This window comes from Bufo bufo, chromosome 11, assembly GCF_905171765.1.
Source record: "Bufo bufo chromosome 11, aBufBuf1.1, whole genome shotgun sequence".
In the NCBI taxonomy this organism is placed as follows: Eukaryota; Metazoa; Chordata; class Amphibia; order Anura; family Bufonidae; genus Bufo; species Bufo bufo.
Window position 1 is genome coordinate 89,107,468 of NC_053399.1, and position 16,000 is coordinate 89,123,467.

The 16,000-nt window shown below is 51.5% G+C and overlaps 1 protein-coding gene across 2 annotated transcripts in view; it reads right to left on the reverse strand.

The window, feature by feature from the left end:
* ARNT (aryl hydrocarbon receptor nuclear translocator) overlaps nt 1–14,899 on the reverse strand; it is a 42,590-nt gene extending 27,691 nt beyond the window's left edge. For both annotated transcript variants that reach the window (XM_040412650.1, XM_040412649.1), the window contains exons 1-4: nt 14,728–14,899; nt 5,591–5,702; nt 5,452–5,502; nt 4,408–4,452 (exon numbers count right to left, since the gene is read on the reverse strand). In XM_040412650.1, the coding sequence (XP_040268584.1) occupies nt 4,408–4,452; nt 5,452–5,502; nt 5,591–5,702; nt 14,728–14,749 (230 nt within the window). In that variant the 5' untranslated portion in view covers nt 14,750–14,899. The remainder of the gene's footprint in view (nt 1–4,407; nt 4,453–5,451; nt 5,503–5,590; nt 5,703–14,727) is intronic.
* Nucleotides 14,900–16,000: the final 1,101 nt, after the last annotated feature.

Genomic DNA, 16,000 nt, shown 5'->3' on the forward strand with positions numbered 1-16,000 from the left:
TGGGGAACCAATATAATCTGGGGTGTTAAAAAAATAAAATTAATCACAAAATGAGTATTCTGAGAAATGTAAGGGTTAATCCACAGGAAATGGCTGGTCTGCTTCTGAGCGTCAGTCAATGTGGTTAACCACTGAAGAGCCAAATATACCAGCAATACTAACACTGGTACACAACGCTTACGATGACTCCATATACATTTGGATAGGACCCCAACACCTGAGAATAAAGCAGTCACCTCAAATTGCAGACCGGGTGTGTCTAGGGGTCAAGTCCAAAGATCTGCAGTTTAATCTGATGACATTGGGGGGCGCTCTATGGAAAGCCAGCTGTGGTGAAAGGTGGTACTGCAAGTGGTTTATGCACTCCGTGGTAGTAAAAAGCAATGAACCATGGCTCCCCATAGACATGACAGCGCGCCTGCATGTTGGTTACCGACAGGATTGTTTCAGCACTGAAGATACGACGCTTTCCAGAAGAAGAGGCACATCCCCTTTAATTGCTGTACCCTGTCATAGTGGGAATAAGGAATGCTATGTCCGTTCTCAAGTCAGAACAGTCCTCGAGAGCGGTCCCTAAAGCGTAACTGTTAATGGTGTTGACCTTCTAGTGTCTCGCTCTCTGCACATTTCTGACGTAAACTCTTGGGCTTAGAAGCAATAAACAAGCCACTTATTTCCTGGATTATCTCTACTCTCCAGTTAATGGCATCTGGATGACCCTTCCAGCAGGCGTCCAGATACGCCATTACCCCGCACCCACAGCCACCCACCTCCCGTCATGTGCTGACTCTTCTTACCAAACAGCCGCCACCCTCTGCACTGTGGTTCCCATCACGCTGTGTAAATGATTACTCTCGGCCCTCCCAAACCAGAATCACGGTCCGCCGAGCGAGCTCAAGTCTGATTAAACCAAGATCCGTCACATGGCAGAATCTGGCGGCGAGGGATGGACCCGACTGACCTATAACCTGCACTCCATAGCGCTGCTAATACGGTGACCTCTTACCTGCCCCCCACACTGTATAGTGCCCCTAACACTCTATGGGGCTCCTAGAACACAATAATGCCCCCTTACGTGCAGCCCAACACAAGACGGTGTCCCCTACACAATATGGGGTCCCCATCACAGAATAATGTCCCCTACATAATATGGGGTCCCCATCACAGAATAATGTCCCCTACATAATATGGGGTCCCCATCACAGAATAATGTCCCCTACATAATATGGGGTCCCTATCACAGAATAATGTCCCCTTACATGCAGCCCAACACAAGACGGTGTCCTCTACACAATATGGGGTCCCCATCACAGAATAATGTCCCCTACATAATATGGGGTCTCTATTACAGAATAATGTCCCCTTATGTGCATCCCAACACATAATGGTGCCCCTTACACAGAATAATGACTCCTTACAAGCACCATAACACAATATCCTGCCCTTTATAGGCCCCAAACACAGAATAATGCCCCCCTACGCAAAATCATGCTCCCAACACAATATCCTGCCCCTTATAGGCCCCCAACACAACATGGTGCCCCTACCATAGAATAACACCCCCTTATGTGCACCCCAAGGTGAATACTCACCTAACCCACAACGAAGGGAGCAGATGTGCTCCAGCCTGTCTAGCGGCTAGGCACACCAGAAGTGATGTCATCACCACTGTCAAGGATGAAGCAGGGGCCTCCCAATCACTGGGGCCCCACACAATTGCGTGGTATGTGTAGCCGCCAAATCTACCGCTGCTCATAAAGTGGATCTATTGGGGTGATGAGAATAATAGGATTATGTTTCCCATAAAAACATTATAGTATAGACCCAACTGTTCTGTTCTAAGTAAGGCCCCTGTTCACATTACTTGGATATATATGCCGTATACATGGCACACAGGGCACACTGTTTACGGTATATCCTTGTATGACATGTTGTAGTCTACTGTGCTATTCCATACCATTATTTTCAAATCTTTGTGGGATACTGATGTATCCTGGAGGGAAAACACACTGCACCCTTAGCGGTAGAGGGCCTAGGCCTTTATAAATGGAGGCTGCCCCGGCAATCGGCTGATCACTGTGGGTGCAGCTAGGGAAAGCATGGCGGGTCACGTGAAAAACCACACATGCTATGAGCGGCCCGTCTGCTTCTGATCAGATGTGCTCCTGCTGACTCACAGGTCAAGTGCGACCCTTCGAAAAGTCTCAATAATGTAGGCAGAAAGCAGCTAGGCTGGAGCGCCTAATGGACCCGCCAGGCCTCATACTGTCACCTTGGATGGCCTTAGGGCTCGCAGAAGCCTGGGATCCAGTATTTCCAGCCTTGATATGAACACAAGAAGCGGCCTGTCAGGGCAGGAGACAATATCGGAGAAAGTAATTGTATGTTAATGATGTCATTACGAGCGCTGACACCGCCACAATTATCTCAAGTAGAGGCCACCGACGTGTAAAACGCTGTCCTGAGGCACTTTAGGCCGGGTTCACACCCATTCCTACGCTAGGTTCCTACGTGCTGTAAAACGCTCAACAGGCAAAAACCAATGTTTCCCTATGGGCATGGTTCTCACCTACGCCCCAAGTAGTACAGGAGCTTCTTTGGGGCGTATTGTCGCGCGTAACACCTCTGTTTTTCATTGTACGCCTCTGTGGTCAATAGCAAGAACGTGCGTACGACGCGTGTTTCCAAAATACAAAAACGCACCAAAATACGCCTCGATAAAAACGCCTGTAAACAGCGCTTATCGAATACGCTCAGGTGTGAACCCAGCCTTAGATACAGGGTCCCTTTAAGCCGACACATGAGCACCAGCAAGTCAACCGGCACTCACTTAGGCTACTTTCACACTCGCCTTCTGTGCGGATCCATCATGGACGTTCAGATAATACAACCGTCTGCGTCCGTTCAGAACGGATCCGTTTGTATTATCTGTAACATAGCCAAGATGGATCCGTCATGAACTCCATTGAAAGTCAATGGAGGACGAATCCGTTTCCTATTGTGTCGGTGAAAACGGATTCGTCCCCATTGACTTACATTGTGCGTCAGGACGGATCCGTTTGGCTCAGTTTCATCAGACGGACACAAAAACGCTTCAGGCAGCGTCTCCAAAGCGGAATAGAGACTGATGCATTCTGAGCGGATCCTTCTCCATTCAGAACGCATTAGGATGCAAACTGATCCGTTTTGGAACCGCTTGTGAGAGGAGCCCTGAACGGATCTCACAAACGGAAAGCCAAAACGCCAGTGTGAAAGTAGCCTTTTACCTCCATTCACAAGTATCAATCATCAGCAACCCCCCCCCCCCCCCCCCCACACAAAACAAGAGTTTTACGACGTATGTACATGGGGCAACGATACGGAACGAACCTTTCTGCAAACAATTTGTACATATATTTCCATGGATGCTCCAATCACCCGCCGTGTAAGGAATGGCAGCACAACTGGAAGGTCAGACCCCCTCCGATGGCGTATCCTACAGACTCGCTTTAACAGATGGGACTATCCCTTTAAGGCACCTCATCAAAAGGGACGGTAAATGTCTAACAGAAGAGGAAAAATTTTGCAAACACGTGTGGGTATAAAACATGGGTTTGATCCCCCATATAGGCCTAGCTTTAGTCCAACTGTGATGTATGAGAGATATGGAAGCCCTATTCGTTTCTGTAGGAAGAGGCTGCCCCTGCACGGTCTGTTGACTGAACCTGGCCTCAGGATCAGAGGTCAGACCCAACGAGTGGTCCTGGTATGGCAGTGATACGTGACTCTGAGACACTGCCCGGGGGCGGCGACGCTTCCTGCATCCTTGCATAACATAGAGCACTGTCTGAACAACAGGAACGTCATGAATTGAGCAAGACGAGCAGTTTCCTGCCCGATGCTGGAGGTAGTGCCATTCACAAGCATAGGGAGAATAAGTGACCTGCTCTATGGCTGCTGTATCTGCCCTTCTTGCCTTATATAATTTAGTAATGGAGGATGACTCACTTAAAGGGGCTGTTCACTCCAAGGGAGCTTTTTTCGGTCAGACCCCCACGTCCCCGGACGTGCCGATGGAATCCTACTTAAGTTATCTATGCTGTTGCATTCCAGCTCCTTCGCTCCCCCACCACCGACTCTCCCTGCCTCAGCACTGCACATCATGTGGCTTCTGCAGTCAATGACTGGTGACACCACACACGGGGGACACCTCCCTGGCTGCGGCAGCCATGTCAAACCAGATCTGAAGTGTGAAGGGGGGGGTCTGCTCGAAAGGTCCCCCCAGAGTGAACAATCCCTATGTACAGCAGACCAGACAGCCCCTTGCTGATCAGTACACAGTCCAAATGCATATAACCCCCCCCCCCCCATCAGTGACTGCAGGTAACACGAGAAGCAGGTAAGTGCTGGAGAATAGCGTATACCTACCTTGCAAACCTCTCCTTGTCATTAGGAAGCTGGTCGTCATCACACCTGTAATCCACAAAGTAAAAAGGCAAATTAGATGAAGACCTTATTTTGGGCAAAAAAAATAAATAAATATATATATATTTTTGGATTGGCCGCGTCTGAGGTACAAGGGTAAAAAATATCCATCTGTTTGCAAACTCTTTAGTGTCTGTTTTCTTTAAATCCCGATGACCGGCTGCAGTGTGGCTCTTATCTCTGATCTCCCGACCTCATAAACACTCACTATAGCTCAATTCTTATCAAACTGATAAGACTAGGGCTTAAATAAGGCTGGACCTAAATAAGGTCAGTACGCCGGATACAGTGAATTCCAGCAGTCTGTTCCCCCGACGGACGCAAATGTTTATGGAGGTCAGAGCTTCACATGAGCCATCAGTGGAAGCGTTGTGTGGAGCGCATGGATGGAGTTTATTCATGACCCGAACTTTACATTTGCATGGACAAGCCCTTTAATTATGCAATTATGAAAATTTCTGCAACTTTAAAAATATACTCTGGGTTACGGTTCCTCGCCATTTCAAGATCTCTGCTTCCAGTAAGTGACAGGAAAATATTTCTGAATAAATTTAGTGATTGAGAAAACGACAATCAATCCTCTGTGAGGCACCGCACAGCACAAGTCTCTCTCGTGCAGGCAGAACTTTGTGTCCTACAGGAAGTCGGCCGGATCTCAGACTGATCCCAATGGAGTCAATGGGGATCCTGCAGGATACGGGGAAATCCTGAGGCAGGAGCCTTAAGGCGGCCATACACCTGGGCAGATACACTCGCTACTGGATACCAGTCTAGGTGGCTCATAAAGGATCAGGCATGCTGAAATCCAACATGCCCGGCCCTTCTTTCCCGACACCCTATATACATAATCTCGCATTCAGCGCACACATTCGTCTAGTGTCAGGGGACATATATTAATAGATTATCACAACTGGCCTCCGTAAGGCCGGGTGCACACACAGGCTTTACTACTGCAGTCCCTGTTCTAGGACTATGCTACAACAATACCTGAGGAATTTACTGTTGGAGTCGTCATCGTCGTCGTCATCAAAATCCAACCTGGGAAACAGAGAAAGCATTGCATAAATATCCGCGCTGTAAACCGGATCACACCGACAGTATCTGTCACACCGCCATCAGATCGTACCCTGAGCGACGCTTGTTGGATCTCTGCACCATGGACCCTCCGGCCTGGGCACTGGAGCCTGGGTTTCCCGAGGACACAGCGACTCCCAGAGCAGGGACATCCGACCCCATCTCTGCAGTAAAAAAAAGAAGAAGAAAAGAACAGAAATTAAAGGGGTCCTCCCACGATTCATGTAAAAATTACGATCAGGCGTCATATAGTACGTGACAACCTCTTCCTAACAAATCTACAACCAGCCCCGTACATCACAAGGATCCAGAGATCTCCACATTCATTGTTCTAAATGTTCTGCTGCAGCACAGTGGGGGGGTGTCCTTTCTGCCGCAGCACAGTGGGGGGGGGTGTCCTTTCTGCCGCAGAACAGTGGGCGGTGTCCTTTCTGCCGCAGCACAGTGGGTGGGGGTGTCCTTTCTGCCGCAGCACAGTGGGGGGGGGGGGCTGTCCTTTCTGCCGCAGCACAGTGGGGGGGGCTGTCCTTTCTGCCGCAGCACAGTGGGGGGGGGGGGGGGTGTCCTTTCTGCCGCAGAACAGTGGGGGGTGTCCTTTCTGCCGCAGCACAGTGGGGGGGGCTGTCCTTTCTGCCGCAGCACAGTGGGGGGTGTCCTTTCTGCCGCAGCACAGTGGGGGGGGGGGGGTGTCCTTTCTGCCGCAGAACAGTGGGGGGTGTCCTTTCTGCCGCAGCACAGTGGGTGGGGGTGTCCTTTCTGCCGCAGCACAGTGGGGGGGGGGGGGGGCTGTCCTTTCTGCCGCAGCACAGTGGGGGGTGTCCTTTCTGCCGCAGCACAGTGGGGGGTGTCCTTTCTGCCGCAGCACAGTGGGGGGGTGTCCTTTCTGCCGCAGCACAGTGGGGGGGGTGTCCTTTCTGCCGCAGCACAGTGGGGGGGGGTGTCCTTTCTGCCGCAGCACAGTGGGGGGGGTGTCCTTTCTGCCGCAGCACAGTGGGGGGGGGTGTCCTTTCTGCCGCAGCACAGTGGGGGGGGGGGTGTCCTTTCTGCCGCAGCACAGTGGGGGGGTGTCCATTCTGCCGCAGCACAGTGGGGGGGTGTCCATTCTGCCGCAGCACAGTGGGAGGGTGTCCTTTCTGCCGCAGCACAGTGGGGGGGTGTCCTTTCTGCCGCAGCACAGTGGGGGGGGGGTGTCCTTTCTGCCGCAGCACAGTGGGGGGGGGGTGTCCTTTCTGCCGCAGCACAGTGGGGGGGTGTCCTTTCTGCCGCAGCACAGTGGGGGGGGGGGTGTCCTTTCTGCCGCAGCACAGTGGGGGGGGGGGGGGTGTCCTTTCTGCCGCAGCACAGTGGGGGGGGGGGGGGGGTGTCCTTTCTGCCGAAGCACAGTGGGGGGGTGTCCTTTCTGCCGCAGCACAGTGGGGGGGTGTCCTTTCTGCCGCAGCACAGTGGGGGGGGGGGGTCCTTTCTGCCGCAGCACAGTGGGGGGGGTGTCCTTTCTGCCGCAGCACAGTGGGGGGGGGGGGGTGTCCTTTCTGCCGCAGCACAGTGGGGGGGGGGTGTCCTTTCTGCCGCAGCACAGTAGGGGGTGTCCTTTCTGCCGCAGCACAGTAGGGGGTGTCCTTTCTGCCGCAGCACAGTAGGGGGTGTCCTTTCTGCCGCAGCACAGTAGGGGGTGTCCTTTCTGCCGCAGCACAGTAGGGGGTGTCCTTTCTGCCGCAGCACAGTAGGGGGTGTCCTTTCTGCCGCAGCACAGTAGGGGGTGTCCTTTCTGCCGCAGCACAGTAGGGGGTGTCCTTTCTGCCGCAGCACAGTAGGGGGGTGTCCTTTCTGCCGCAGCACAGTAGGGGGTGTCCTTTCTGCCGCAGCACAGTAGGGGGTGTCCTTTCTGCCGCAGCACAGTAGGGGGTGTCCTTTCTGCCGCAGCACAGTAGGGGGTGTCCTTTCTGCCGCAGCACAGTGGGGGTGTCCTTTCTGCCGCAGCACAGTGGGGGTGTCCTTTCTGCTGCAGCACAGTCTCTCCTAGAACCACTCTCCTAGAGGCTCATTTGCATATAATAAAACATCATTTTTCTCAGCAATACAGAGACATATGAACATGGGACCAACACAGATGCCTTCAGCTGCCAAGTGCACATGGAACAGGTCAGCCAGTGTCATAGGTACAAAACTGCCTTTAAGAGAGGTCATCAATATCCCTTTTATGTGGGGAGGGGGTTGGGGTCCTACACCCATCACCTCCACAGATGAGCCAACTAAAAAGGACCAGAGAATGCACAGTTTACCAGGGACAGCGCCATACACTGTGTAGTGGCTGTGCCAGGAACTGCAGCTCGGTCTCATTCAAGCGCAGTCGGGGGACCACCCCCCACCATTATCAAAGACCCCTCTAATTCTAGCATAAATAAGGAGAGTCACAGATGAGAATGGAGCCGGCCCCAGCACAGATTGGTTCGCACATGTGTGGCCCTGCTATTTATTACACCGTCATATGGTTTAGATCAGGAGTCCATACACGCGAGGTTATTACTGTAGTGATCAGGCGACATGACGGAGCTGCTGGTGGAGCGTCGCTGTACAAGCCATCAAACAGACAGGAATAGTCACGGTGCGTCCGCCAGCGGGGGGCCAAACAATGTCCCTGCGCTTCCTCATTGCTGGCGGCAGTGTGTCACCATATCCTGACTGAACACATTCCGGTCACCTTCACGAGTCTGAGGCAGAGCCCTACAGGAGCCGTCAAAGAACCAACCGGATCAACGTGGATCCAAAAAGGAGCTAAACCCTCCCATTAAAGGGGTCGTCCCATGAGAAATATTCTACAAACCAGCACCTGGATCTGAATACTTTTCTCATTGCATGTAATTAAAAATCTATCATGGCCAAAGAGTATAGCGCCACCTGCTGTTTGCTCTTTTTCTAAATTCTCCGTCCAACTCACTGAGGTGGATGATCTGTTGCATTCTTCAACTGCCGCAAAAGGACTCGCCCCATGAGCAGCCGGCAAAAGGACTCGCCCCATGAGCAGCCGGCAAAAGGACTCGCCCCATGAGCAGCCGGCAAAAGGACTCGCCCCATGAGCAGCCGGCAAAAGGACTCGCCCCATGAGCTGCCGGCAAAAGGACTCGCCCCATGAGCTGCCGGCAAAAGGACTCGCCCCATGAGCTGCCGGCAAAAGGACTCGCCCCATGAGCTGCCGGCAAAAGGACTCGCCCCATGAGCTGCCGGCAAAAGGACTCGCCCCATGAGCAGCCGGCAAAAGGACTCGCCCCATGAGCAGCCGGCAAAAGGACTCGCCCCATGAGCAGCCGGCAAAAGGACTCGCCCCATGAGCAGCAGGCAAAAGGACTCGCCCCATGAGCAGCAGGCAAAAGGACTCGCCCCATGAGCAGCAGGCAAAAGGACTCGCCCCATGAGCAGCAGGCAAAAGGACTCGCCCCATGAGCTGCCAGCTTTATATAAATCCAGCAGAACAATTGAAGCAATGAATGGGGAGATCTCTGGATCCATGTGAGGTGCAGGGCTGGTTCTGGCTTTGTTATGAGGTATGTATCCACTGGACTCTGGGGTCGAGTGGAGGGTGGACCATAGGCGCAAAACGCAACCAGAGTTTGTTTCAAACCAATCGTTTTTTTTTATTTTTGTTATCGTGACAGCGCGTTTCGGGGTTCTGTGGACCCCTTTTTCAAGTCGGTGAAAATGCTGCTGATGGAAAGTGCGCTGCTCCCAGCTTCTGGCACGTGCGGCGTCCAGATGCTGACACATGGGGTTTCCCAGGACCCATCTTCTGAGGACGTACCCTCAAGGGGTCTCCCAGGACCCATCTTCTGAGGACGTACCCTCAAGGGGTCTCCCAGGACCCATCTTCTGAGGACGTACCCTCAAGGTGTTTCCCAGGACCCATCTTCTGAGGACGTACCCTCAAGGGGTCTCCCAGGACCCATCTTATGAGGACGTACCCTCAAGGGGTCTCCCAGGACCCATCTTCTGAGGACGTACCCTCAAGGGGTCTCCCAGGACCCATCTTCTGAGGACGTACCCTCAAGGTGTCTCCCAGGACCCATCTTCTGAGGACGTACCCTCAAGGTGTCTCCCAGGACCCATCTTCTGAGGACGTACCCTCAAGGGGTCTCCCAGGACCCATCTTCTGAGGACGTACCCTCAAGGGGTCTCCCAGGACCCATCTTCTGAGGACGTACCCTCAAGGTGTCTCCCAGGACCCATCTTCTGAGGACGTACCCTCAAGGGGTCTCCCAGGACCCATCTTCTGAGGACGTACCCTCAAGGTGTCTCCCAGGACCCATCTTCTGAGGACGTACTGACCACAGACGCTGTGATAGGTGTAATATCACAAGAACTGTCCAAAGTGGAGAATCCCTTTAATTGGGCACAGTCCATCCCGGATTAGGAGCTGCGGCTGCTGGTCATACACTGGGTGCAGGGAGGATTAGGAGGAAAGCGGATCACATCCAGCTCCGCCGCGGGGTTGTGTGAGGACACCGGCTGCACATCCAGCAGGAGGAGCTATCGGGACATGACATGCGTGGTGGAGAGCGTGGAGCAGGCTCTGGGGGGCCATAAGCCTTGCAGACTTCAAGCGGTCTTCTTCATCACAGACATGTTCACATCCGACACTAAAGGAATTTATGAGGCGGCAGAGGAGGCGCCGCGTAGGAATGGTGCCAGACACACTACAACCCCCAACGTGGCACACAGAACACCATGTGCTTATACATAGGGACCCCTTTAAATTGGGGGTTGCAGAAGTCGGACCCCTATTAACCAGATGCTGATTTTCTAGGCCAGAGATGCTCAACCTGCGGCCCTCCAGCTGTTGCAAATCTACAACTCCCAGCATGCCCGAACAGCCTACAGCTATCAACCTACAGCAGGGCATTGTGGGAGTTGTCGTTTTACAACAGCTGGAGGGCCGCAGGTTGAGCATGCCTGTTGTAAGCTATCTGGGCATGCTGGGAGTTGTAGTTTTGTAACAGCTGGAGGGCCACAGGTCAGGCATTCCTGATCTAGGCTAATCAGGTCATCAATATCCCCCTTAAAGGGGTCATCCAAAAAATGCTGTTGGGGGTTGGGAGTGCTCCATACTCTCCTGCTGGATCCTCGGTGCTCCCGGCGGTCAGCAGCGATGACATCAACTGCAGCCGATCACTGGCTTCAGAGGTCACCTGGAGCGTTCAGACACGTCGTGGCTAGCCTTGAAGGGGTTGTCCAGGATTTAGGATGGGTAATTCATATCTGATCAGTGGGGGGTTTGACTCTCCGGACCCCTACCGATCAGTTGCTGGAAAGAGGATTAGCCCTGTGAGCCTGTCCTCAGCCTGTGAAGTCATTTCCATCAGTCTCATGGTGCAAGTCAATGGGAAGGAGCTGCAATACCAAGCACAGCCACTATACAATAAACCCAGAAGATGAAGAAAAAAATCCCACGGCGCAACAGACCAGTCTTGGGGAACTCTCTTTAATAAAATAGCAGATTGTACAACGCGTTTCGGGGGGACATAGACCCCCTTCATCAGGTACAGACTGCTGATATAATAAGGAAAAAGCTTAACACATGTTTATACACACACAAAAAAAAGGGGGGGGGGGCAGGAAGTGCTGTTCCAGCCCCCCTGTCACATGAGTACCAGGTCAATAAATAATACACAGCAGATTGATGCCATAATCACATAAAGGACTTTATAATCCATAAACATTGGTGTTCAAGTGGTAGACAGCGAAGCCCGGCAAGCGATCGGCGCCAGAAGCATCGCTATATTTAGTGCGGTCATGTGACCAGGCCAGGAATGCCGAAATCAGTGGAAAAAAGAGAGAGAAAAAAAATATATATATAAAAAAAAAGAAGAATAAAAGAGAAATATACAGGTATTTAAATCAATAGGATGTCGACAACTTCTGCCCGTGTAGGTATACAAGTGTATGGCTGGAACATGAAACAATTAGAGGCGTACTGCTGGCGGTAGGTTAGGCCCAGTTTAAAAATGAACCAAAGCTAATTTGGTGGATGTTCCAGAGGGTCCGCTCGGAAGGCGTCAGGGGTTAAGTCTAAAGGTTAACCTCAAACGCCTCATTCAGGCCACGCTGGTTCAGACAGTTCAACTTGTAAACCCAAAACATTTTGCGCCTCTGTAAATTTTTTATGATGTTATAATCATTTATCTGATCTGCTCGATTGGAATGATGGTAAACCCAAAGAAGGAACCCGCAGCGTGCCTGGAGACGCTGCGCTGTCGGAATCCTTTTTTGACGTTAGATCTGTGCTTGTTGACCCTGTTGCGGGGGGGGGGGTCCAAATTGTCCGGCCGACATACTGGAGGGCACTCAAGCAGATAGATGACATTCGAGGAACCACAAGTGAGATGTTCCTTAATAGAAAAAAAGTGTCACCGTTGGAGTGGTGAAAAGAAGCGGTAGTACGTACACTCACCTAAAGAATTATTAGGAACACCATACTAATACAGTGTTGGACCCCCTTTTGCCTTCAGAACTGCCTTAATTCTACGTGGCATTGATTCCACAAGGTGCTGATAGCATTCTTTAGAAATGTTGGCCCATATTGATAGGATAGCATCTTGCAGTTGATGGAGATTTGAGGGATGCACATCCAGGGCACGAAGCTCCCGTTCCACCACATCCCAAAGATGCTCTATTGGGTTGAGATCTGGTGACTGTGGGGCCATTTTAGTACAGTGAACTCATTGTCATGTTCAAGAAACCAATTTGAAATGATTGGAGCTTTGTGACATGGTGCATTATCCTGCTGGAAGTAGCCATCAGAGGATGGATACATGTTCTCATTCTGTTTACCCCAAATTCGGACTCTACCATTTGAATGTCTCAACAGAAATCGAGACTCATCAGACCAGGCAACATTTTTCCAGTCTTCAGCAGTCCAATTTTGGTGAGCTCGTGCAAATTGTAGCCCCTTTTTCCTATTTGTAGTGGAGATGAGTGGTACCCGGTGGGGTCTTCTGCTGTTGTAGCCCATCCGCCTCAAGGTTGTGCGTGTTGTGGCTTCACAAATGCTTTGCTGCAGACCTCGGTTGTAACGAGTGGTTATTTCAGTCAACGTTGCTCTTCTATCAGCTTGAATCAGTCGGCCCATTCTCCTCTGACCTCTAGCATCCACAAGGCATTTTTGCCCACAGGACTGCCGCATACTGGATGTTTTTCCCTTTTCACACCATTCTTTGTAAACCCTAGAAATGGTTGTGCGTGAAAATCCCAGTAACTGAGCAGATTGTGAAATACTCAGACCGGCCCGTCTGGCACCAACAACCATGCCAAGCTCAAAATTGCTTAAATCACCTTTCTTTCCCATTCTGACATTCAGTTTGGAGTTCAGGAGATTGCCTTGACCAGGAGCACCCCCCTAAATGCATTGAAGCAACTGCCATGTGATTGGTTGACTAGATAATTGCATTAATGAGAAATAGAACAGGTGTTCCTAATAATTCTTTAGGTGAGTGTATACTCTTGTAACAAAGGCACTTCGGTTGATTGCATTTGGAGCGTCGCCCCTGGTCCACAGTGATGGTCAGTTCGCCAGCGAATACATGCGGGCTGCCATCTTTAGTGAGGTAGACTCACTCGTCCAGCGATGCACAGGTAAGCCCGGTCTGAAATCAAATGCGGTCACCGGGAACAGGCAGTTCCAAGAACAGCCCGATGAAGGCCCCCGGCGGCTGTTCTCGGAACTGCATTTGATTTCAGACCGGCTCCCGGCACAGGTAAGGTGAGTCTACCTTACTAAAGATGGCCGCCCGCATGTGTTCGCTGGTGAAATACCCATCACTGCTGGTCCAGTATCGCTCGACTCGTCCAGAGTCAGGTTTGAGTTTGCTAGGTGCCAATAGGTCCTTCAGGGTCTGGGTTCTCCTACATGTCAGGAGGGGGTTTCCTTGGCAGAATCTTCTCCAGGAAAGGATCCCCCCGCTTGAGAATAAACCAGGGGATCTCTTTGACAGTATTATCGTTAAGAAGTTAGCGCTGTAGTAGTGTTCTCCAGGAGTCTTCTTCTTGATGGTCCCGTCTTGCTCCTTGGGGAGGCCACGAGCTCCTGTTGAAGGCTGCCTCTTTTAGCCCGGAGGGGAAGCCTTTCTGGGGTCAGCCTGGTGCCGATGGTCTCACTTTGAGCAACAAAATCCTTGTCCTCCGAACAATTACGTCTTATTCCCTTGACCTCAAGGAACGTTGGTCTTCCATTTTTTGTAGCGTTCACTTTCTAAAATCGACTTTCTTGAAGTAGGTCTAGAGCGGTGGAACGATTGGGAGTTCTATTCCCCAGTCGTTACTATTTAGGTATTTCACAAGTGTCCCAGTCACAACATACGGCACTGTGCGCGGTATACCGTGAAGAAGCTGAGGGAGTCGCACCCCTTCAAGGAGGTCCTCTCATCGGGCATAACCCCTGTGGGTTCGCTCTGTAGCGGCCACCACAGGTATAAAACAGTACTGCATGACGGCTCTAAAACAGCTCTCCGCCAATCAGATTCCACCTTTCATTCAGGACAGCTCCTTTGGGAAATGAAAGGAGGAATCTGATTTGTTGCTAGGGGCAACTAAGCCAGTTCTACTCGACACCAGTCTTTAACCCCTTCCACTCCAGACATATACAGAAGCTGGGGCTTACCGACATCCCACGCTAACGGTCACGTTGCGATGACAGGGCCACAGCAACAAATGGTGGGTATGTACACCAGTCGCTTACTTCCGGCGGCTTTTACTGCGATATTCCGGTCCGTTTTAACAAAATGGCCATAGAAGCACGAAAAATTACCTTAAATTTTTTTTGGCGCAGTTTTATTTCCACACTAAGCAGTACTATGAGGGCGGCAGAACAAAACGCGGTGGATTTCTGACAGGAAAAGTCCGCTAGGTTGATGCACGCGAGACTGAGGCGGTTTTTTACGCCATTTTCACGCGACAAACACTTTTTACGACATTTTCAGGCGACAAACACTTTTTACGACATTTTCAAGCGCCGAAAAAGCCAAAACGACATAGAATGGCTCTCAAAGTGCGACCAATACCTCATTCTGTCAGAGACATTTTGTGACTCGGGCGCAGCTGTCACATTTACCCTGACACAAGCCATAACCTATGGGGACACCGGCTGCCGTCCCAGCCCTGTATCAAAATACACTACCAGGAGTGCGGCCTCCCCGCTGCTCTTACCTGAGTGGGCCGCCGCTGCCATCCCCGCTCTTATAGCCCCCTCCTGTCCTCCACCACGTCCGGTCCTCCCGCTGCCCGGTAACAAGATGGCGACAGCGATACGATGTTGTCGCTTTTTTTTTTTTTTTTTCACTCAACTAAAAAGGGAATACGAGCCGTGCAGCTCAACTCAGCTTGGTTCTAGTGGGATTTGACGCTCATAATATGATTGACAGCATGTCCATCCAATAGAAATCACTCGGCAGGGCACGGAGGGCGTAGGGCATAGCTAGCAGGTTAGGTCGGTCCTTGACGCAGAAGGGGAGCCTTGCGTAAGAAGGCTGGGATTGGCTGAACAGGAAATACCTCGGCGTGATTGGTTAACGGGTGCTCGTGTTCTGATTGGCTGAATGGGGTTGCGCTGTCTTGTGAGCTATAAATAGGGCAGGGTGTGCTGGGAGTTGTAGTTTTTAAGCGGGAGTCTTCTGTCTGAGGTGTTTGTGGTGCTAGAGACACTTAGGGCGGTTTATAAATAGGATTTTATGATGTCCCAAAATGCGTTTTTAGGAGCGCAGTCATGGTGGGGCAGGCACAGCTGTGGCCAACAAATCACCTGAGGTGTATGCTGCTGCCAGTGAGGGGTACTTCATGCAAAAAGTCTTAAAGGGCCACGCCAACTTTAAAAAAAATGTATGTACCTGGCAGCAATAACTGTGGAGAAATTCACCCTTATTTGCCCCGATGTGGCTCCATGGGCCCCGGGCTGTCCTTCACTGTATTTCCTGTCCCTGTCTGTCAGCTTCTGCAAGAACGGGATCATGTGCGCCGCTGCAGCCAATGACCGGCCTCAGCAGTGACAGCAGGTGTATGTCACGGTCACCCCATCTGCGTGGAGGTCGACATGGAGCCGCATTGTGTGGATTTCTCCCCAGATATTATCCTTGTCCGTTATGCGGACAATAAGGGTCCATTCACACGTCCGTAGTCTATTGCGGATCTGCAATATAGAAATGCCTATTGCGGACAAGAATTGGACATGTTCTATTTTTTTCTCGGACCTGCGGACCGGAAGATTGGGGGTGCGCGCTCCGGAAATGCGGATGCGGAGAGCACATAGTGTGCTCTCCGTATCCATTCCGTCCCCCATAGAGAATGAATGGGTCCGCACCCGTTCCACAAAATTGCGGAACAGGTGCCGACGTGTGAATGGAGCCTAATACGACATGTTCTATCTTTGAACGGAACGGAAATACGGAAACGGAAGGCATTGGTTGAAAGGAATGGTTCCGTATAC